Here is a 24,972-nt window from a genome sequence, read left to right as displayed (position 1 = left end):
AAAGAACTTCCCAAACATTAGTGAGCATTTCTGCTTACCGAATATCTTTTTAAATGAAGTACATATCATACAAAACTTCCTCCTTGTTGTGCTCCACGTGCGGTAAAAATACGGGTTACATACATCTAACATAGATTGTGAAATGTACATACACTTATCGGCGTTATGACGTCACAATGTACGAACTTTAAAGGGAAAAGCACAACATTACGCTGGCATTACGTATGTAGTACCAATTGTAACACCTCGCCCCGATTAGAGTACCTACCATCAAAATCTCAGATGTATGAAGCGGATGAATATGCAGCAAATAGGTGCATTTCTCCGCCGGAAGCAACCGCATCACAAAGTGTGACTGGCATCTGTTATCAACACGCATATCGTGATTTCCTAAAACAACTGAGATGTAAGTATATTGTATCATACCATCAGGCCTTTGAGCGTCTTTATCGCTAGCCCTCCACCTCTGGATCGCGTTTCGAGGCATACGTGGGGCACTCGCCGGTGCTGTCAGTGTTTTTTTTTTTTTTTTCTCCGGCAACTCCCTCTTTCCTCCACCGAACGAAATGTGGCAAATTCTTAAATGACCAACTGTTGACAGAACGTAAATCAACAATAAACCAAACCATATCATACTGACTAGCGAATGGATATACTGTAAATATGGAAAGGAAGGTAGGCACTGTCATGCACAGTAATAGTTACAGCGGTCGACGTTACGCCGTCTCGTTCTCAACGTTATAAGCAGACATACTGTACAATTGTGTACAATACAACATCCACGTGTTTTCTAATTATCTGAACTAAAGAGCGTGCCCTTTGATTTATTCAATACAAACATTGTCTGTGTTCTTTGAAAACCGTCAAAAATCAAAATCTAAAGCAACTTAAAAGCTGTTTGTTTATATCTGACAGTCTAAGTGTCTCAAAATGAAAAAGTCAGATCTGTTGAAGCTATCATTTTGTCAGTCTCGTATGTCTAGGCTTCGTTAGTATCGGATACTATTTTGGTGGTATACTTCTTCACTACAATTTCCTGTAGATGTATATTTCTACTTTTTTTTTTAGACATTTGTGAAAAAAAGATAATATAATTGCAATTTTGTTTTAATATCTTTAGATATTGAACACGACAGATATTAAGGTAAGGGACTATTCGTTTGCCATCCTGGAACAAAACCTAGATTGTATCATTTTTTTTATGTTGATTACAACTTCATTCAGACATTTAATTTCAATAACAAAAACAAAGCAAAACATTCTGGTATTTTGCTATTTATTGAAGGACAATCAGATAATCATGTATTTCATTTTGGTGATAATAAGTTACTTTCTATATATATTTTTATATATAAGGTTTCAGATTGTTTAAGTCGATTTTCTGAGTGTTCTGGAAATAAATTGTTGATATAAAATAAATGTCCACAAATCTGATGATCTTTTTACTTATATAACAGAGACCCAGATATACGTTTCATATAATACACATATCTTACTTATTGTTTCTACATATTCTCCTCCCACGTGACTTTTCTCATATACATATATGACAAACATTATTATATTTTTCATCTTCCGACACAAATATATATGATTGCTGCTGAAAATGATGAACAAACATAAGAAATGGCTGTTTGTAGATCTGGTCATTGTTGATGTATACCTTGTTCTAATATGGCATGTTCAATTTCATTATATATCAAATTTATAATACTTTAATGTGTGTAGAGTTTAGATATGGTATTTCTGATATTTTAGATAGGTATATAGAAGTAGAGTATCTGCTTCCACATATCATGTGTCCGACTACCTGGTACATGTAGAAGGGAAGATAAGAAGGGAGGTTATCAGTTTGAGTAAAGATCTGATATGGGTATGGTCTGTAATTTTAAACAATACCTTATATATAAAACTGTTTCCTTTAACAATCACCAGTAGATGTATCAATATGATGTTTAATGATGAAAATAAATGACTTATCAAGGCATTGCATTGTTTCTTTTAGATTCAGAAAGGAAAGAAAATGTTTCATTGGACATACTCAGAATCTAACAAGAGTTTGTGATCTTCTCATTCTCAATCATAGATGGCATTTTAGGATAACTTACGGGATGGCTGTTTTTCACCAATGGTACGGACTCTTCTCTCTTGAGAATTACTTTTTTATTCTGGTCATCTTGACAGCAAATCTCTCTCCTCACCTGACTGTAATATATATATCTAAATATGACGCACACCTCCAGCGTTCTTACACTGGGTCAGAATTGACTTTCAACAGTCATTTTACAATTATATGACTCCATTCATTATTCTTAACATCTTTTATCGGCTATTTCAGCGTTGATTACAGCAAACTGCAGTTTGGATTGAGTTGTAGAACTTGTACTTGAATTTAACAATTATATACGTTTTATTACATGTCTGATTTAGATATAATGGTATGTTCATTTGTTCATCTTACGTTATTTTGTTCATTTAGAGAGGTTTTTTACTGATTATGGTCCAATGGCATATAAACATTCCAGTTTATATAAAAACTTTTAAAAAATCATATCTTAACACACTTGATTTAAGAAATAAATTCAATGATATATTCTCTTATCTATGCCATTCATATGTAAACTATTCCAGTGAAATATTTATTTAAAAAATTCAAAATACCAGTGAAGATTGAATGGAAATAAACAAAGATTCAAAATAAGGAAAATTACGTTATTTCTAATCTTGATCAAGCTAGGACATTAAAGCCAGCATATTTGTTTATGGAAGCGCGTGCTTAGATTTAATTATAGTCAATAACCCCTCTTTAACAAGTCTTCGGGTTACTGAGTCATATTCTTTATATACAAAATAAAAAGATACAAGAAAATCGAAAAACAAAAATAAAACAAAAAACAAATGAAATCTCTTTTACATTTTAAACAGCATCAATGCTACTGCAAATAAAAAAAACCAATATGTTCGTCATTTTTTAAAATTTTTATTTAGATCAGAGACCTACGAATGTATCTAGATCTAGGTCCCTACATACATTGAAGTAGTTTAAACCATGTTATTAGTTAACCATTGAAATAAAAACAAAACAAAAACGAACAAAAAACATAAAACCATAGCACACACACTTAGATATCCAACAAGTCATCTTACATTTTGTCGAATAATGCAATTTTCAGTAGGAGCAATAACACCTTCAGAATTCACATTCAGAATTTACATTTATATAAAAAAAAATAATGAGGTCATTTTCAGTACGAATAAAAGGAAACATTTCATAATTCATACACGTTTATTAACTGGTGATTAATTTTGTAGCTTAACGAAAGCAGCTCTCATACCATGGGGAGCAAATCCGGATTATCTTACATAAATACATACTTTTGTAAAACCTCGAGATTTTAGAATAACAAAATGTATGATTTTTACAGTAATTCAAAATTCTGATACACTGACATCAGAGTGAAAGAAAACAACTTGATAACATGTTGACGAAGTGGTTTTCTTGATGAAATGTAACAATTAATTGCCTAGAAAGCTTCACTAATATTAAATAATATGCCCTGCCCCCACCCGCCCTTTTTTCATTACTACATATTCTAACACAGCAAACTGTATCTGCTTACGAAAAATCCATCCTTTGCCCTCTGTCTGTTAAATAAATATTACAAATTAGATACATTAACATTAAAAACAGGCGAAATACTTAAGCTTACTCTCTTTCCCCTGGAATGTTATTCCATGTCTCGATGTCGATCTTTGTGAAGGTCGCGAAAAGTATTCCTTCCGGTCTTAAGATCTTTTGGAGGGCGATTTGTCTTGGAGAAAGAACCAAACAATTTTCATCAATTAATCAGCTAAAATTTGATAATTGGACATAGACTCCTTGAAGTCTAGTTCCTTTGTCCAATCGTATTTTCGCATTTGTCGATATTGATAGCTGCACTTGATAGAATAAAAAAAATCAAAAACATGCGCGACAGGAAACAGTTTGGCGCGTAATGAATCTTAACCCATAGTTTAACCAATGAAAATAATCCATGGTTAATTCGACCAAAGCAAGAGGCCCAGCGGGTCCACATCGCCCACTTGGTATTCAATGATTTACACTCTCATCTCACTTCATTAACCATCCGAATGTGTCAAAATTCTGTTAAATTGAGCTGATTCGAAAAATTAACCACCTAAAACTGATTACTTTTATCTAGAAGACAATTATTATCCCCGTGACTTTGAATGCAGGTCAAGGTCATTTTTATTCACTAACTTTCTCGGACATTATCACAGACATTAAACAGAACGAATAAGGCATCTTAACGTGTGAAAGTACATCGATGGGATGAAAAATTTTCACTGATGGCCATCTTGGCAGAACTGGTCGTTTTCATTCCAGGTCAAAGGGAGGAAAGTAATAAACATGGAATTTTAACATAATGGGACATTACGTCATTGTAGCAATTTTATGTTATAATAATGAAACAAAACTTTACTAAAGTAGTGAAACTTAAAACTTCTACAACAGTTAAAAATCAAAAGATGATTCAAAGTTCTTTAATTACAAAAAGGTAACTGGTATCTGTTTGGACCATTTCTTTACCTGCCACATTGTTTTATATTATATATACTAGAATCGCCAACTTTAATTGCATTTTGCTATTTCAGCAACTTGAACCAATACCACTTTTTTAATATCTCATGGGCAATTAAAATGTTAAAGGTTTACTATTGGAATGCGTGATCTTCCTTTACAAGCCTCAATGTATATTGAAATATTAAGTTTTTTGATAGTTAAACATATTTGTTGCCACAAAATGGACAAAGGATTAGACACAAGTTATTGACATTACAATACTGACAATACAAATATACAGTTATTGTTACAATTTTTACGTCAATATCCAGACTAACATGAAGGATGGTACAGTGAAACACTTTCAAGGTTGGATCGTGTGGTGACTATAGATATATTTGACATAAAAAAATACATTAACATGTATGAGAGTATCAAAACATTATTTATGATTCATACTTGAAATAAGATCAGTGGTAAGATCAGCTCATAATTTAGTCTGACATGCAGAAAATGGCCAAGCGTTCATATCGAATTCTCGATTTATTTAGAAAGGTTCAGTGAAAATGTAAAATGATTTGTAAAATTGCAGAAAAGATGAAACCAAGGAGGACATTGAACAAAACACTTGGAAGAAATACCAAACACAAAATGGGGAAGTACGTTAAAAAAACCATTAGATATTTAAATGTGTTCCTTACATTTAAACACTTTAAACAAGTAGTTGTTGATGGAAGCAACAGTAAATATCATTTTGATGTCGCCATGTGGTACGATGATTGATTTTGCGGTCTACTTCTAACATCATTTATACATGACCAGTTTACTTATCCTGAGCTTTTTAAACCTGATTTTCTCAAAACTTAAGAGAGAAATATTATATGCATATTGGAACAATCCCGTGTGTGCTGCTATATACGTAAAAACTTGGAATCGCACGATAGTAAACCGAAATCTGCTGTCGCACATCTGTGCGCACGGTATGCAATTTAATCGCTATTCTACTTGAATTTTGAAAGTACCAATAAATAAATGGTGTAAGATAGGACTTATTTACAACGTATGTGTAAAATTTAAAGTCGTCTCTTTTAGACTCGGCAATGGTTCATCTAAATATTTTACCTCCACAAACTTCCATTTCCTTTCCATGTACATTGTATATTACTGTCATTTTGAAAAAAAACCATAAAGTAACATTTTCATCATACAGTAATAGAACTCGAAGTTATGCTCATACACGTATGTTGTGTGAGTTTGCTTAGTGAGGTCAGATTGTTTTTACGGATTATATAAAGATGAAATATTGCCTTTGTAACAGCATTACTGTAAAGCACAAGTTCCAAAACTTACTAAACCTTTCAATTGTTTCTTAAAGAACGATTATAATATCAGTGGTTTCTGATAGGATTTAATATATTATTCTCATTTACCATGGGGTGGCACAAGAGAATCTTCATTCAAAGAGGGATTCTTGAATGGCCAACCCGAACCTCTGTCGGGGTTTTGACATTCAATACTTTGCCCCTTTAGTGGGTATTTCGTCTTCACACCTACGATTGTTTTTCTCCTATTATGTTCAATCATTATCTAGTCTCACTGAAGGAAGTGTTTACAATTTTGCTTTTCCTGCAATTTCAACCAGCCGTGACTGTATCAACGTTTTTAACATCTAACTGGTGGAGTCAAGGACATATCACGACTCCAATCATCAATATAGCTTTAAGGCATCATCAAATGTAATGGTATGTGTATGATATACTGGTAGGTGAGATATCAAACTATACTATTTACGGTTTAGGGGGAAGTAACACCATTCCGGATATTTTATTTTTGTTTTATAATTGTTTTACTTATTTCTACCTGATTCCGGACAAGTATGTCCGCTTTAGGTTTTTATGTTGAGCTGGTGGAGTAGAACGAAATGGCTTATATATAGGTCACGCTTCTGAGGTTTTCCCTTCACAGCCCAGCGATCCCCCAACACACAACACTAAGTTATGTTATCCAGTGATTGCATGCAGATTGAATGTGGTGTTAATTTGCATTGCATTTAATTATTTATTCATTCACTTATTGAATATAATGATGAGAATCTGAAGAGATGCAGTTGCTTAATCAAAATAGATTTACCCGTTGAATCTCACGTAACCGATCAAATCTTAAACAGCCACGTTTGTACATAAAATAATTCCTTTCATCTTTTTATGTTGTTTCCTATATCATCACACAGAAATTATACGAAATGCACAAAACACCAAGACAAATATATATTATTGGATAATACTTAAAAACACTAAACAGACTTGTTAAAGATATACCCTGACTGAACGGCAAATGACAAACAACAAAAAAACACCATCATGTGGCCATAATCATAATCTTACTCGTCTTCAATAAAATTATTTCAAAATATGAACAAAAGAAAGATTTGCACAGAGACTCCTCAAATTGTACAAGGAGAATACCAGATGTTCCAGAAGAGTAAGTACCTTCTGTTCCACCGACGTACACATGTACAAAAGTTATCATTCTTCTTTCACTGATTCAACAATCTCGTTACACGCTTGTGATGTTCCTTGTCCTTCCATCCTCGATATTCCAGGGTTTACAATCACTTACGATCTCTACACACATAGAACATGTCATGGCAAAATCGAAGGCGCAAGGGAAATAATTTGATTGGTCAGAGGAGAAACAAGATGTGTTTATGAAACACTATGTCCACAGTTGCAACAAAATTCTGAAGAGGTACATTAAATCTGTAGTGTGTAAGGCATGTGTTAATTGCATGCACATTTTTTGAAACACTAATGTCTTCATTTTGCAATAGTTAACGTCAAAGAAGAAAAAGACGACCTCATTGAAATAACTCTGAAAAGATATGTATTTTGCAACTTTTGCATGTTACTGAAAATATACACACGTAAAAGGGTTGCATGGAAATCCTAAAAGGTGATAATGCGCATGCCCAGCCGCCATGGTGGTAATACATCTTTGGCAAGTCATAACGTTTTGTACAACAATTTCTTACTCTTTTCTCACCAAGATTGTTATCAAATTAGCCTTTGCGTTCATGTTTTCAACAGATGATTTTTATCCTGGATGCACAAAGGTGTGCTGTTTACGTCACAAAATAAGCGTACGTTGATAAATTTGACGTCAGTGCCATTACAGGTTTTTGTAAACCGACTTTCTATAGTATATACGATATTATCTATTCCGGATGAAAGGTCCATTCTATTTCTTTTCTGGCAACAAAAGAATGGATAAAATTCATATTAGAATTTCATTGTAAACATGACACGAAGTTAAAACAGTCATTTGAACTGGTAAAATCAAAAGGGCTAGGAAGACGTTTACCACTTGTAAATAGTTTCGGTCACATGATAATTTTCGGCACATTATGCAGAAATTCATTCGGCTTCATCTTAATGGTTTGTGACGTCACAATGAAATCTGTAAATGTATGACGTCAGTTCATTTATCCTAGCGTCACAAATGGGAAGCTTTAAGAGGCAGTACGCAAAAATATATATTATTTCATGGATATACTGTAAATGTACATATATTTAGCGGTAATCTTATTTTAGCGCTTAGGATATTGCGCTAAAATATTATTACAACTACCGCAGTTTATTAATGTTGTTTCTATGGCAGTTATTGCGAAATGTGCGAAATATTGGTGGTCCTTATTTGCTAAACAATGATATCGCGCTTTAGTTTGATTGTGCAAAAATAAGCAGGTTTACAATCATTTCTCCGGATAAAAGAAATATCACGTGATATAAATCAATCAAAAGTTACTTACAAAGCCTTGCTTGTGGTACCGATATTGATCTCGAGGTCTTTTCTTCGAATTATGAATATGCCGAAAAGTGTCTCGAACGCCGGTCTTTACATCTACTGGATGTCTCACCTGTAATATTGAATAATTGACAATTGATAGTCGGTGTACATACCCACAAATAACTTTATTTTTAAATCCCCTAAAGAGAGCACTCAGGGATTTATCGAAAATATTCACAACGGTTGTTTTAATCCACTAATACTTGTTGTACTATACCGTGAAGTATGCTTGCGCAGCTCGTTTGTGTATCTGTCTAGCTCACACGAGGACACATAATTGTGAAGAGTGGTTATGTATGAAATTGTTATTATTAAGACAATCTCTCAACAGTATCTCTATTTCAATCTGCCCGAGTATGTACATTGCGGGTGCTATGTTTAGAGGGGTTCCTAGGACAATTTAGGTAGGACATCGAAAGGAGAATACTAAAGCAGAATCATGACCTAAATTAGAATGTAAAAATATGTTAATAACAATATTTTTATCGTAATGGTCCTTTAATTACAGCGTATTATCTTATTGCTTTAGATTATGCATACCTTCATTCCAAAATGCAATAACCGCAAGCCAAACTCGTCGTCTTCTCCTCCCCAACCCCAGAATAGATTTGACATCCCATTTACCTGTAAAAATGACAAAAAGAGTACGTTTAATGTCGGATGCCTGAAGCGAAATATTCTATTTTATTTCATGTATCTTTATTCCATACTGCCGCTCTGTAAAAAACTTTTGTATTGTTTGATTAATTGATTTTATGAACTAGCAACAAAAAGGAGAAAGGAAATATATGTCAATAAAATGTTCATTCAAACTTCAATCCGACGAAACTTAAGCAAAATGTAAAGAAAAGAAAGACTTAAATCGAAATTCCATGGGGAAAAGTACAAAGAAAATATGATCAGGCGTTCCAGAAGTGTTAGCATCTGATGCTTAAATCTTACACTCTCAAAATGCTTTCTTGTTATCAGCAGTATTCCCCCGATGAATGATGGGTAATGGTATTTTGGATGTAGTTTGGGAGAGGAGACGTGATATGGACCTTCCGAAGGGAAGCTGTAGTTTAGCAGTGGGTTGAGAGGCAACAAATCAACGTCATGCATGGCGATGTAATCACAGTTAGGATCGCTCTCTAGAAACCCGACGTTGATCAGTGTCGCTCGATTGAAGCTGGGAAAATTAGAAGATCGTGTTATTGTAAATAAGAAGGTCGTACATCTGTTCAGATGATGCAAGCTTTCCAAAGTGACAAAAATACTTTTTAAGAGATATTCTTAAGAGTTAGTATAAAACGTACACAAATAATGTTCACGAAAATAATACAAATACATACAAAAGCACCTCGTAATACAAATAAATTAAGATTTAGATACAGCAGAACAAAATGTGGAGAGCCTCTGGCGAGCCACTGTTGTATTTCTGTCCCGACTCAAAATACATTTTATATCTTAAGACACTCACCATGTATTCTCTTTATCCCGCAACACTGACTTAAAATCAGACCATCAAAACTTCAACAGTTTTGTTCAATTTGTGTTTACCTGACATTGAATTTTGCCTGATGGTACACGCCATAATAATTGAAATAAAATGCTAGTTTCAACAGTTATTCATATTTTCAAACGTAATATATAAGTAAATTCAGAAAGTAATTCTGTCGAATTAACGCACACGTGCTAAAATATACCTACAGTACATTGTTACCATCAGCTGTATTTTTGGTCTATAATCTGTTTACCATTTCGTCACATTATTTTCATCCTAATTGTACATAGGATTAAACTGCAGCCGGAAAAATTTGTTGATTCCGTACCATTTCGTACACTTCGTACATCAGTGCTAGTACGCTCCACACTGAACAACACTAATAGTTTTTTCCCCATTAGGAATGGGGCCCATATCTTCCTTTTAAAATCCCTTCGTCCTAATGAGATCGACTCACCTGTAAGCATCCGTTTGATTAATTACATAGATCGTGTGAGCGATTTTTTGGTTGTTCAGAAACGTTTCAATGTATGGAGCAAATTGATTCAATTCTTCGCTACAGTTTCTAAACGGTACCAACAGCGCCATCTTGTGGGCTTGATTATATATCCTGTTTCCCAGATGTTGTTTCAAAGTTGTTCCCGGCAGCAGATATGCGTTTCCAGCTTGGCTTTGAACAGTCACATTGTCTTCATCAATATTTGTCATCGTTGAGAGGACAACGAAGCATTTAAATATTAACAATATCACATAGGAGATCATTGATACACACAACACGAAATTACGTACTTTTCTTCTCCTCATCATTGATTTCTGTGTTAGGTATCTGTATGAAAAAGCTAAAGAAAAAGAAAACATTAGAATAATGTGACATTCTGTTAATTTTACAGTATAAAATCTAACAACTTTTAATAGCTACTTATTCCATCTCGGTAAACTGCAGATTGCATATCGTATATTTCCTAACAACTAAGAAAAACTGTACCCTAAGTTCCTGTTTCTGCTTAGTGATGACAAGAATGAAAATTTCCTAACATAAAATAGCATTTACGGTGTGCATGCTAAATAAGTAAAACAAGTTTATGTTTAATATGTTTGAGAAGAGCCTCGGAACATTATATAAGTATATATTATATTATGTGATAAATACTTATAGCTATGGAATATTTCTCTATTGCCATGGAAACCCAGCATCACATGCGCTGAATAATGCAATATCTATCAATTTACATTTGAATTATTATATAAGATTATAATTAAGAAATATATATTAAATAACAAATATCTGCAATATTTATACTTACCATTCATAAGCACAACCAGGTCCACTTAATTGCCTTACAGCTATTACAATTAATACATGTTAAAATGATTCAAAATAAGATAAATAAATAAATATATAAATAAAAAGATATCACAACCACGGTTTCCAAACTGAATGCAGTAGTTTAACAATTCTGATGTTATTTCAGTTTAAGCGCGTATGTTTTTTTAAGTAGTATGTGTGTAAAATGTATGGAATTATGGCAGCGCCAAGCATCGCATTTTCTGAAAATATGTTTTACTGTACTTGTCACGTTGTTGCTATGACCATAGTGTAAGGAGTTTGTGAATTTATGACGTCATCACATCATAATTTAATGACGTCATACGCTTGTTAATTATATGATTCCCTAAAAACGGAGACAACAGATAAAATTATTCCAAGACCCGAAAACATCCGCTTTCTGCTACGTCAGCTAAAAAACTTTTTTTCCCCCAAAGGACGTCCAATTTTGAACATCAGTTCATTAACTCATGTCTTAAGCTAACAAGTCATTGTCACATATTATCGGATTATTTTGTTTCGTTAATGAAAAATAGCAGGAACTGCATTATAGCAAAAGGATTAGATTCAAATACAAAAGCATTAGCAAGTGACATTAAATGACGTCACGTCACTTAAACATAAAATGGTCCTATATTTTACTTTCATCTCTGTTTTCTCATTCGTTTTGTTCTTGTCTGAATTTTTATGTGATATTCAGCAGAGAAGACTAGAAAAATTACCAGTCATACAAAACGTTATTTGAAACATTTGCCCTTGCTGGCTACCGTAACGTTTCTGTGAATTAAACATAATGGAAAGTGTCAACATCTTTCACCATGTATATCCCACGGGTGATCCGTCTGTACCACCTTTACGATGTATATCCCACGGGTGATCCGTCTGTACCTCCTGTACTTATACACTGGCTTGGTTATAATTAAACACCAAACAAACGATTCGATCATCAGATTAACATAAGTCCATTACACCACGCAGGCAAGTCCCGAGGACAAATGACTTTACAATGTACTGATTCAGTATAGATGTGATGTTGGTTGGTGTGATTTTTCAAATACCTAAGACTGTAGACGTACATATAACAGCAATCTCATTTCAGTACTTTTACGCTAAAAGTATTGGACTAAATTAAGGGGGTCATTGATTACACTGGTACCCCAATCTTGAAAATGTGTTTCCTGAAACCACGAATTTTGAAAAACGAAATGAAATGGTTTTATCCAGTTCACAAGTATATAACAATTTCTTTTACAACAATTGCGAAACAAGTTATCAACTTACATTAATCATTCCTGTTGGCCCGGATGGAAGATCGCGAAGGTCATACTGTGGAGGAAACGAATACCTGTTGAAAATCCAGGTATTCGCCCACGTGACCCCTGTGACTTTTCACATCCGCTCGGGGAACAGAAACCCGAACGTTTAGGTGCAAGGCAGGTGGGTTACCACCGTCCGATCACCCAGTAACACCACAATACACAAGTATACAGTAATCAATTATTTATTGCTACCTACAGTAAAATTTCATTGATTCATTACTAGCTGGTAATGTTTTCTTTTTGGGTTCCAGTCAATGCTTTCCTTACCTCGGGTGAAGATCCGAGGTGTTTTATCGGACGCTCCCTACCCGTGACGGACTGTGTTTCCACGGAAAATAAGAATAAGTTTGGTCTGCATTATCGTTATGTATTCAAGTAAACAACAAACAACAAGCATACAAACTACTTATGTCATTTTACAAAGATATTGTCAGTAGATTTCTGGTCAGGAAATATTCTCTCGACTTCCGAAGAGTTTTTAGAACGTTGAATTGTTTCGATATCTTCAGTGTTTGACATGGAAGGTACTATTATAGGTTTGTAGCATTTCGACAACAAACAGGATGTGCGATTTCTGTAGGAACTTAAACATCCATAAGCAGATATTATTGATCCCTAATTTACCATATTTCACTGAAATACGAATTTTGATAACCCTTTTTGTCGAAGAAACAATAACACTACACGTTTCTTTTGTAAAATATATTTTATTATGTCATGTTTTTATAAAATTACACAAATATACGTAGTGAAAGTTTGTTTTATTTATTCAATTATTTATTCACATGGCACATGTCATATCTTATCAAATATATATACATGCATGGCATAATACAACCATGACAAAAATTGACTTCGAAATAATTCATAAGATTATATCATATACGAGACGATGATACGGTTTTGAGCTTCACACATTTTGCCTGTGGGATGATAAAAAAATCATCACACCTACTTATACATCTTGTCTTAGTTACTGGTTTTATAGGATCATATTACAGGCTGTAACACTCGCAACACTCTGTTGGAGAGACACACTCTCTATAACTTAATTAATGGGACACAAATGAGTATTAAAGTGGTGCTGAGGTTCCTCATTCTGAGGAGCCAATCCGCCAGGACAGGTTGAAAGAATGAAGACCGTTTACGGGCATTCTTTTTCCTTTCTTTTGCAACAGGCCTTTCTTATGGATCCATACACACAACAAATCCGTCGAGGGATTCAAATCTGAATTTAACCGCATAACGTACCACTCCACACCAACCAAGCTGTGATTGAAGCTGTGTAACATTGTGACCAAGAACCTCACCCAACCTCTGCATTCTTCAAACTAAGTCCCTTGTATCTTCACCTCTTTCCATAACTGACGAAAGGACCACTTTCTGACCTGAAATTTGACGATATTGTGTAGATATATTGAAGATGAGGGCTGCTGTTGTGGGCTGGTAAGACGATGAGTTCTACCGATCGGGTATCAATGTCCGACAAGCTATCGGGAAAATGTATGGATAAGGAAGCAGACCAAGCAACAATAAAAAAAGTAAATATAAATAGCTCTTTCTGTGTGAGGCCCAAAACAGTCTAACATCGCCCCGTTATCTGCTGTCAAACAATTGCAACCACAAAAAATGTAATAAAAAAATATCAAGATATATTTCTTCTGCAAGTAAAAACTTCCAGTATGACACTTCAACATTTAGAGTCAACCAAAATCAAAATCAAAGTACCGAAGTACTGAGGACACAGACGTCAGAAAATTATTTAACAATGATTGATATGACCGTGATATGAAAGCAAGCTAGGGACTTTCATATTTTTTCCAGAGTTATTTCCTGCTTGTGTTATCAGATGCATCAATGCAAAGTGATCTCAATTGTTAGAAAACAGTTTTGAAGTCCAAATTATTTCAATTAAAATTCACAAATTTGAGAATCAAAAATATATGATAATGTCTTGATATGATATTTTGGGAAGAGAATATTAAAAAGTAAATATTCTATGATATTTTGATGGTAGGAAACAGTTGATTTGCATTTTTCCTGAAATTATTGTTCATGTTTGAGATAAACAAGTATAGAAGTTTGGTTATGAAAAAAATCATCATTACATGTATACATATTCATAAACTACATAACAATTATATTAATAGTAGAGAAATAAAAGTTGTGTAAATAAAAAATTTCCTCTGATTTCTGACATGTGATTGCTATTGTTACCTACAGCAAAAATACTGCTAATTCCAACCTTACACTTCAACTTTAGAGAAGAAATTTATTCTAAACACCTGTCTTAATATCAACATAACACTGTCATGGTAACAAACTACTTACACTTCAGCAACATGACATGACCCCATGTAAACACAATGAAAATTCCACTTCCTGTAAAGCTAGTTTTTGGTGCGTAGACACAGATTCGAGACTGCACAAATAGTAATCTCAAACACAAAGATTAAATATTATTCTGAAAAAAATGAAACCCCACATTGTCCACTTAAACATGACAAGACCAATTTTAGCAAGGATTTATATAAATTCTAAAGAAAACCTTTATAATGGGGTAATCTAATGAACAAAAGTATCACCCATAGCCACACCGAGAAACTGTGTACAACTACCTTTATAATGGGGTAATCTAATGAACAAAACTATCACCCATAGCCACACCGAGAAACTGTGTACAACTACCTTTATAATGGGGTAATCTAATGAACAAAACTATCACCCATAGCCACACCGAGAAACTGTGTACAACTACCTTTATAATGGGGCAATCTAATGAACAAAACTATCACGCATAGCCACACTGAGAAACTGTGTACAACTACCTTTATAATGGGGTAATCTAATGCACAAAACTATCACCCATAGCCACACGGAGAAACTGTGTACAACTACCTTTATAATGGGGCAATCTAATGGACAAAACTATCACCCATAGCCACACCGAGAAACTGTGTACAACTACCTTTATAATGGGGTAATCTAACGAACAAAACTATCACGCATAGCCACACCGAGAAACTGTGTACAACTACCTTTATAATGGGGTAATCTAATGGACAAAACTATCACCCATAGCCACACCGAGAAACTGTGTACAACTACCTTTATAATGGGGCAATCTAACGAACAAAACTATCACCCATAGCCACACCGAGAAACTGTGTACAACTACCTTTATAATGGGGTAATCTAATGAACAAAACTATCACGCATAGCCACACCGAGAAACTGTGTACAACTACCTTTGGGAAGGGAATATAAAAAAGTAAATATTTGCATGATATTTTGGGAAGGGGACGTAACATTCATTAAATATTAAGTAAAGGGATATAACTATCAATACATTTTTCCTCCTAAGACACTACGATTGTATTGCATATTATAAAAATATATTCAAACAATCAACAATGCATTTCTGAGCAATACTGACAATAAGGCCTATTTCAAGTTTTGGCATCAGTGGCAGACATCATTAATTAACATTTGCTTTATACACTATATGGAGCCCAGTCTTTTAAGATAATATCAAAACATTAATAATCACAGATATTAACTACAAATTGTTACCCATAAAATGTTATCTTTACAACTTTACATAGAAAAAATATCTTTCATATTGGCATGTGTGTTACTTGTGACAAGACCTTTCTGGTTTTACCTAAATTTTTGAAAATGTGACCTTGACTGTGACATTTGACCTACATTTGTAAAAAAAAATCATTACTACAATGAAAACATGTGTTTCACAAAGTGTGCATGCAATTAGCACATGCCTTACACAACAAAGTATAAATGTCCCACTTCAGAATTTTGTAGCAACCAGGGGCATGGTGTTTCATCAACACATCTTGTATTTTCAGAAAGACAGACAACTATGTTGATATTAGGAATGCTTAAATCAATATAGAATATATAAGAGTTATATATACATATATAACTTAACACAAAAATTCCTATAACAAAACATTCTGTGATTGTCACAATAAATATAAACAGTTTTACCATTTGAAATGTGATGAGAAACATTCTAAATTTAAAAGTATTTTAGTGTGAAACAGTAATAAAGATTTGTTAAAATAAATGATGGGTTACATAAAGACACCAACCACACTAAAAATCTAAACTAAATTCTACACTAAAATCTGCATAAAAAAATTCACTAAAAACATGAAATGTTAATCTCAGTATGTAGAAGAGAAAATCTATGATCACTTTCAGACATTTTTTATCAATTGGTCTTCAAAACTGTCACTGATGACCAGTTTTATTACTTTATCACTTAATTTTCTATCAAAGATTTGCTATAAATTAAGCTTGTTTACATATAATGGAATAGAGCAAACTTCTGTATACATTAATCAGTTTCATCAAAGCTGAGTTTAATAAATATTCTGTTGACAAGATGGTACGATATTGTATTTTCGTTGTTGTTTCAACCAAGTATGTGTTGATCGAATTACACTGCTTGAAACTTCAGAAATTTCAAATAGTTATTTTACTTATACATCAATATGGCAATAATTTCTAAGGACAATCTCAAACTTAGTTTGGCCTGGGTATCATAAGTGGAACTTACAAAATTTTATAAATTATGTATGACTAATGACCACTGACAAAACTCAAATTACTTAGAGATCGTCTTGACCCTTCAGGTCAAATGTCCCAAAAACATCCCAACAAATATCTTCTAAAGACAACATTGTTCTCATGGATGGCCTTGTCCTATACACAGCTTCCATCAGTATGTCTGGTTAGTTCCATTAAAAACATGGAAAATTGCAAACTGAAGAATCTTGTGTTTTAAACCTGCAATGTAAAATTGTTTTAGAATACATATGGTATATCTGAAAACACAATTCTCATATATGTATCCTAGATGCCATTTGGCCAATGATTACTCTACATAATGACCAAAACTTTAACTAACCAGTGACCTATCACTGGCAGAAAATTGTAGTGATAGAGTCTGTCATATGAGGGCAGTGTAACGGACATCATGTATCAGGACATTTTAGCACTGTGCAATTTTTCCGAAAAAACATAAAAATTCACCTTTTGCAATTCTTTGCATACTTTATTTTTTGCAATTTTATTGTCTCAGAAATTACTATTTACATTTTCTCTTAAGTTGGAGAATTTCGGTAAATCTGAGGCTTTGTTTGGAGCTGAGCTTTTAAATACTGTGCAGTAATCACAATTTGCTGTCTCTGTCATGAACCGAGTCTTTGGTAAATTCTCAATCTGAATTTATTTACATAGTACATTTACCTGAGGAACCTGCTGTACTATGTTTGTCCAACTCAATTTCAGATGGTTGACTTGGTATCTCACTGTTTTTGAAGGATGGATATGTATTCTTGTCGGTCTTAACTATTTCTTTCGGGTTAGTTTCCTCTAGAAAAAAAGAAAAGTATGAATCACACTCTAGTCTTGTGTTTAGACTCAATTATACACACTTCATGATCTTTGTAAATGAATTTTTAACAAGTTATAATTACCTACAGCCAACAAGTAAGAAAATCTTTTCTTGCACCTTAAACAGGGATATCCCACGTAATACCTCATCCTCGACTTTTCTATTCTGCCCAATCTGTCTAGTTCCTTTGTGTGCGTTTTCACGGAATGCTTTAAGCACCAGTGGATTCATCATCCACGTGTAGGCCTAGGTGGCACCTACACTCATGCATTTCAACAAAAACATAGGTGATGTCATTGTTAAAATTTCAATGATGTTCTATTTAATTAATTATATTCCTGATGTTGTAGATGAAATAAGATCTTCACTGTAAAATATGTTGTATTTTTTGTAAGAGCGGCCTGCATAGTTAACGTGGCACTATCCAAACATTGTTTAAAAATGAAAAGAGGCTGTGTTGGTATATTGAGGCTCCCAAGGGATACACTAAACTCTGATGAAATATTCAATAATTTGTTTGAATTCATCAATCAGGTTTCTTCACTTAACACTAAGAAAATTAGTCATTTAGGTCAGGTCAAACTTGAAAACCCTTTATCTCAGTATGTTTTTTGGCTAATATCAAGACCCTCAGCCTGTTGGTTCTTCAAAAGAAGTCATTCAAAGATTTTTATCAAAATCAACTGGTTTTATATAAATAAAATAGGCCAAGGTTATTTAGTGGAACAAACTTGAATATGTAATTCTTCTGACTCTAAGCCTCTTGGGTTTAATGTTCTTTTCTCAACGAAAAAATTAATAGTCCCAAGGGTATTGTACATAACATTAAAAGTCACTGGCTGCTAGGATACATACAAACAACAAAATAAATATAGTAAATATACCCGAGAACGACCCTGGTCCATCAACTTCTAGGGATTGTCCTTCATTCTGCAGTTGGACATTCCTGCTATTCACAGCTATGGCTGTAAATACACAAATATTAAAAATCATTATAACAGTAACCTGTTATATGCCTTACTGGAAAACAACATAATTTTTACTAAAAGTTACAGAATGGGCTTAGGACAAAAAAATTGTATCTTATTTTATTTGTGTGTCTGGTTTATACCGCGATCAACTGTCAGGATCATTTTAAAATAAGGTCTCCATGTAGTGGCAGGTGGCCACCTCACTAAACAACATATGTAGTGGCAGGTGGCCACCTCACTGAAAAACATATGAGAGGCCCATCACATGCCATACAGATAGGATAGATTCACTTACTCAATGACACAAACTACCTCATCCCTTTCTCAGCTTTCTTTGATTTTTTTAAACAAGTAGCAATATACAGTATTTGAATGAGCTTATTACCAGGCATGACCTAGTTGAAAGAGAAACTGTGCTTATTATAAGACAATGAAATAGAACTGCTTTTGTATTTTTACTGAACAGAAATTTATAGTATATTTATGAGTTGGCTTGCCATCGAGCATGACCTAATTACCAGATAAGTAAATTATAGAGATTCATTTAAACCTGGGTGGTCAGGTGGTCAGGTGGTGCAGTGGTAACACACTCGTTTTTCACACAGGTGTCTGAAGTTTGATTCTGGTAACGGACGTGGAAAGGTATGGGGTTACCTGCCCAACCACTTGGGCTTTCCACTGGCACTGTAAATGCACTTAATTTTGCCTATGATTTTTCAGAAATGTAACCACAATAACTGTTATACAAGTAACATACAGAAACTAGAATTAGTGCTATCATGTTTCAGCAAAATGTTCGATGTGATGAAAAATCATCACTAATCTATATCAATATTTTTACATTTTTTCAGTTTCCTCTTTTTACAAGACCTCTTGCATACTTCCTCCAGGCCAATTAAAGTAATTAATATGAGTTTGAACAAGAGGTCTAGCGGCCAAAACAAAAATCGTGACACTGAATATAGTAATGCACTAGGAAGACATGTGACTTGGACCTTGTAATTAATGCACATTAAGATGCTTCCATCCATGGCTCCACTCATCAGCCCCTGAGGGAGAGTCAGGATCAATATGGGCATACCATCAAGTCGTCATCCTTCACTCATGATTCTAACCAAGTTTGAAATATTTCCAATGAAAATTAAACAATTCATACTCAAAAGTATAGTTTTCCTATATAAACTATCGTAAATTTTACCCCCTCACCATAGAGACTCTGGGGTCATGAAATTCACAGTTTTGGTAAAGCACCTTAAGATGCTTCCGTTCATGAAGAGCATTTGATTTTATCATATCTGGGTTTTGAGAAGTAGATTTTTGAAATTTACAATTTGACTGCTTTTGGCTCCGTGTCTCAGGCCCCTGTAAAGTGGGGAGTGTATAATTTACCATTTTGGTTCATCTTAGGCCAAGGATGGTTTTGGATCAGGGGTATTTGAGGAGAAGCTGAAAATGTTAAATTGCTTAAAGACGAACGATGCACGACATGGATGAAGGCGATTGCATTAGGTCACCAAGAGACTGTCTCAGGTGACCTCATAAGCTGTTTTTGTAATTGTTGTAAAATATGATTTTCAATATTTTTCTTTTTCCAATCAAAACCGTGCTTTCTGCCAGTATGAGTCCACATATTAATTTTTAATTCAGTTCAAGGTAATATGTCTTTTACTTTCAAAATTATACCTATAAAATTTATTTGTGGTAATTTATATCTATGACTAGCATCACTAATGAAAGGTAAGAGACCAACGTCTTTGATGCATTTCAAGCAAAAATAATTTCTGAAATACTGTTTGTTTCCAAACAAATACATTATTTTTCAGATATCTTTTTTTTTTTGATGTTTTTTTTTTATAAAAGTTAGTAAGCAAATACTGTTCAATAACATTTAAATACCTGTTTCAAATATTCGGCCAGTAGGTCATATGATTATATAATTATGATACTATTGTATAAAGATAAACTTATAGATATGATATCTGGAATGACAGTTGTGATATTTGATATTTTGCTAAATGGGTATGCATAGCCAGGATTCTACATTTTATCTCTGTTTAAAATTTGTTACAATTATTTCCATATCTGATATCCACTCATCAAAAATGTACCTGATCTGGAAGCTCCACTAGTCCCTTCCAAAGGTTGGGAATCTTCTGGATAGACTGCAACAGTCTCTCTGTACAAGTCCATAGGTGGACCTAACGATTACAATTTTACATACAATTAGTGTATTCATTTTTTAAAGGGGCTAACTTTACAAATTCATACTCAAAAATAAGAAGCGGTGTTCATTTTCTGCAGATGGATGAAATAGATACACTACGTTATGATAAGACGTAATCGAGAAATACATACAGCAATAACTTGGACTTATTATCATGATAATGATAATGGATGGTCGGGTGGTGCAATGGTAACACACTTGCGTTTCACCATGACATCCACAGTTCAGCTGATCCATTTTGGTACCAAGTTGTTTCAGCACCCAGTTGTTTCTGTACTTACAAAAGTTGTTTTGGTACTTGCAAAATTATAAACACAGCTAGAGTGTTATTTTGAGTCAATAGTTTTTTCAGTAATGAAATGAGCAACATTTATTTATGACAAAACTCTTTAAAAAACCAAATTAAACACATAAATCAAAACATTTTTAAGAGTACCAAAACAACTTATGTTGGAAGAACCGAAACAACTTGCCCCCTTTACCCCCCATCTTTTGCACTCTAGTTGGGTCCAAATATGCAACCCTTTGTCTCTGTTCACCATGTCCAGTGACTTACGGAACTGGGATATTCAAGCCCTGGACTTGTGTTTTTTCTGTGTGAGAATATAGAGAATCAACTACATCTCATCAAAATTGTGAAATAACAGTTCTGGACCAGTTTTTCATTACAGCCTATGGACATGAATATTTTTGTGTACCTTAAATGAAACAAACTCTATTTACTTTTCACTCTACAAAGACTCATTTTTAATATTATGACTGATGAATACGGCTTACTAACATATACTATATACTTACTTGGCGGGCCCAAATGAATGTTCATCATTTGCCACACTCTGTTCCATTCTTCCATATCATCCCTCCAGTCTGTTTCGGTGAACGACACATAGCTACTAATAATTAGATTTTTAGGTAAGACTGTTTCCGATACACCAATCAATACAGCCATCACCTGACAGGTGTTGCGTTCAGTGCGTGTTACTGAGTTGAAGTGGGTAGTCTGCTGGAGAAACATCTCGAAGCCATTCTCTTTGAAACCCTTAGTGACGAAAACTAACGCCAACATAGATTTCTCCATGACATTAAAGTGTGCACCATAAACATCCGCGGATCCGGTGTCTACATCGACATGTGCGTCAAAACATTTTGTATATCCCTTCTCTTCGGCTAGCTTTTTGAAGTGTCCCACAACTTCGGTAGCTAGGACAGTATCAGCTGTGGCCGAAACCTTTGACCCAGCCCGATTGTAAATAACATAGAAATGGTACTTTTTTCCTGAAGGCAGTGGGATGACCCTGCTCATGGTGTTTGATACAGATGATCTAGCTCTGATACGAAAAATCTAGCTAGTTACAATTGATTTCTACCAAACCGAAAGTAGATGTACACGTATGAAACTCTTTAATTTATGTGTACTGACAAAGTCTTATATCTGGAAATCACACCAAATTCCACGAGTATAAATAGGTTTGGTTCCAGATAGAGCTTGAGGTGATGTGACTTCTCCCGGGGTGAGGCTCCCTTAATAGATATCTACGGCTTCCTGGCTTGGTAGACCTAGGTACGGAGTAATCAGTTCTAGAATGTTACGTCATTGGAAAGGGGAAATCACCCGTGTTGGTACTGACGACATCTAAGGTAGCGCAAAATTAAATTGAGGAACCACGGGTAGGCAATTTGTGTATATCATAGACTTATATAGATATAATGTATTTCACATCATCATGGATTTTTGTATACAAACTGATGTAATAAACAGTTGACTTGGTAAATTATGTTATTTATTTAAACACATAAAGCAAGTGCATTGCTCAATAATCGGGTCCTAATTAAGTTCCTTACCGACAGATTCATGAAGGTATATACAGTAAAAACTTGATAAAACATTCCAAGAAACTATTCGCAGATCCTTGCGTTAAGAAACTTGAAATTACCATTTTTGTGTTGGAATTGTCTTTTTCATATTAACACCTTTTGTAGGCAGAATAGACATAAGTTGTGGAAGTTAAATTCATCAACTTCATTCTGTTTATTTTGTGCATCAGCATGCTATAAATATTTCAACAGGAAATGTACATGAGTTTACCCTTGATGGATCATGGCAAATATTACTGTACAGTTTGGGCATGTGAAATGACTAATATATTCAATAGTCAATAATATCAAGCTGTTATGATACAATGACAGCAAAGATACAGAAAAAAAACTACAAAAAATTGTAAAATACATGTATTAATTCATGAAATGAAAGATTTGATATTTCCTCATATTAAGTTCCCACAAACTTTGAATTTGAATATATGATATACACCATGTTCATCTTCACTACAGGTTGATGTCCTAAATGTTAGTTTTGATGGTAATATGACTGAATATGAGTAAATGTTTTAAATTCTAATTAATTTTACCGCAAATAGAGCACCCCAGTCCACAAGTTACCAATTTCACCATCATATAGTTTGTATGATCAAATTATTCCTCCATTAACATGTGGATGATGAAGCAGTTGTGCAGTGATTTGAGTATAGCTTTGTCAAAAAGTTGGTACCAGACATTTAAATGTTAGTCTTCCACTCAACAAAGACTAGTCATTTGTTTGTTCACAGGCTCAGTCTTATTGATCAGATTAAGATACATTTTTTTCTTGTAATAAACAATCAATTCTAAATGTGAAAGCACAATTTTATTTCCAAATTGCCAAATTCCAAACCAGGAATATAGCGAAACCTTTCTTGAAATCCACTTCAAAATTAAGACCATCAATTTTTAAAACCACTTTCTTTCAGTCATAAATATATTTTCTTTGTGCCTTTGTACTGCATTATTAAAAGCAGTTCACAATTAAGTCCATTTTTTTTAAAAGTCCCAAAGACCAATTTTGCATTGACTTTCATCTTGCTAATCAAATCACCATCCCATCACAAAGTTATCTGGTGTATATAAATCCACCGTGTACAACGGTTAAATCATAGATGCTGTTACTTTTTGTTTAATATCTTAAAACTTACATATTAATTTAATTATTGTAAAATGAGGACAAAAGTGGTAATTTTTAGAAGCCTGTCTACTTGGTCATACTCGCTATTCAGACCGCCCTGCTATATAGGTCATACCAAAGGCACCAAGTAACTATCATCCCTAATTTAAAAAAATCAACAAAGCAAAACACACAGGATACAAAGTCAACATCCCAAAAGAGAAAGAAAATGTAATTTCTCTTGTAAACCTGTAGCACAGGTGTAATATTTATTGAAATATCATAAGCATGTCAGCATTGATTCAAAATAGCAAATTGAGCTCTGGTAATGAAATTAATGTAATAGGTAAATCACGAAACATGATGCAGCATCAATGACGAGCCATAGAAGGACGAAACAGCTGTATGATGTAGCATCACTGACGAGTACTAGAAGAACGAAACAGCTGTATGATGTAGCATCACTGACGAGTCCTAGAAGGACGACACAGCTGTATGATGTAGCATCACTGACGAGTACTGGAAGAACGAAACAGCTGTATGATGTAGCATCACTGACGAATCCTAGAAAGACGAAACAGCTGCATGATTAAAATCATCTATTTTTTTCTGCGTTTTCTTATCTGCATTGTGTGTCTTATATTTTTCCCTAAGTCTCGATTAACAAAATAAATTCGATTTTCAAGGTTTTGTTTCACGTGCTGTATCTTAATCTCTAAAATTGATATTACTTGTATCAAACATTCATATTTTCACGGTAACAAGTCTCCTTGCTAGGTATGTAAAACTAAATTCCGCGTTGAAACAAGAGAATTTCAGGATATTTGTGAAGATTGAGA

At 34.0% G+C, this 24,972-nt stretch overlaps 2 protein-coding genes across 2 annotated transcripts in view; both read right to left on the bottom strand.

Moving 5' to 3' along the window:
* Positions 1-10,601, bottom strand: part of LOC132549583 (beta-1,4-galactosyltransferase 7-like) — an 83,956-nt gene extending 73,355 nt beyond the window's left edge. Inside the window, exons 1-4 of the mRNA XM_060213524.1 lie at positions 10,351-10,601; positions 9,353-9,578; positions 8,951-9,034; positions 8,373-8,480 (exon numbers count right to left, since the gene is read on the bottom strand). Of these exons, the coding sequence (XP_060069507.1) occupies positions 8,373-8,480; positions 8,951-9,034; positions 9,353-9,578; positions 10,351-10,601 (669 nt within the window). The remainder of the gene's footprint in view (positions 1-8,372; positions 8,481-8,950; positions 9,035-9,352; positions 9,579-10,350) is intronic.
* Positions 10,602-17,186: 6,585 nt separating this feature from the next.
* Positions 17,187-22,023, bottom strand: LOC132549560 (uncharacterized). The gene is made up of 5 exons (XM_060213498.1): positions 21,955-22,023; positions 21,041-21,130; positions 18,846-18,926; positions 17,814-17,939; positions 17,187-17,351 (listed from the first exon to the last, which is right to left on the bottom strand). Exons 1-5 carry the CDS (start codon positions 22,007-22,009, stop codon positions 17,284-17,286), a joined length of 420 nt encoding a protein of 139 aa, XP_060069481.1. The 5' UTR covers positions 22,010-22,023; the 3' UTR covers positions 17,187-17,283.
* Between the last annotated feature and the right edge of the window lie 2,949 nt (positions 22,024-24,972).

This window comes from Ylistrum balloti, unplaced genomic scaffold, assembly GCF_031769215.1.
Source record: "Ylistrum balloti isolate Yb309-2 unplaced genomic scaffold, AGI_CSIRO_Ybal_v1 Utg370066, whole genome shotgun sequence".
NCBI lineage: Eukaryota > Metazoa > Mollusca > Bivalvia > Pectinida > Pectinidae > Ylistrum > Ylistrum balloti.
Note: the sequence above shows the minus strand (reverse complement) of the source record. Positions and strands in the feature narration are given on the sequence as shown.

Coding starts and splice junctions, on each gene's coding strand:
- LOC132549560 (XM_060213498.1), bottom strand. CDS start 22,009: ATGGAAGAATGGAACAGAGTGTGGCAAATGATGAACATTCATTTGGGC. Junction 21,131..21,954: donor CATTCATTTGGGCCCGCCAA/GTAAGTATATAG, acceptor TGTAATCGTTAG/GTCCACCTATGGACTTGTAC. Junction 18,927..21,040: donor TAGTGGAGCTTCCAGATCAG/GTACATTTTTGA, acceptor GTGTATTTACAG/CCATAGCTGTGAATAGCAGG.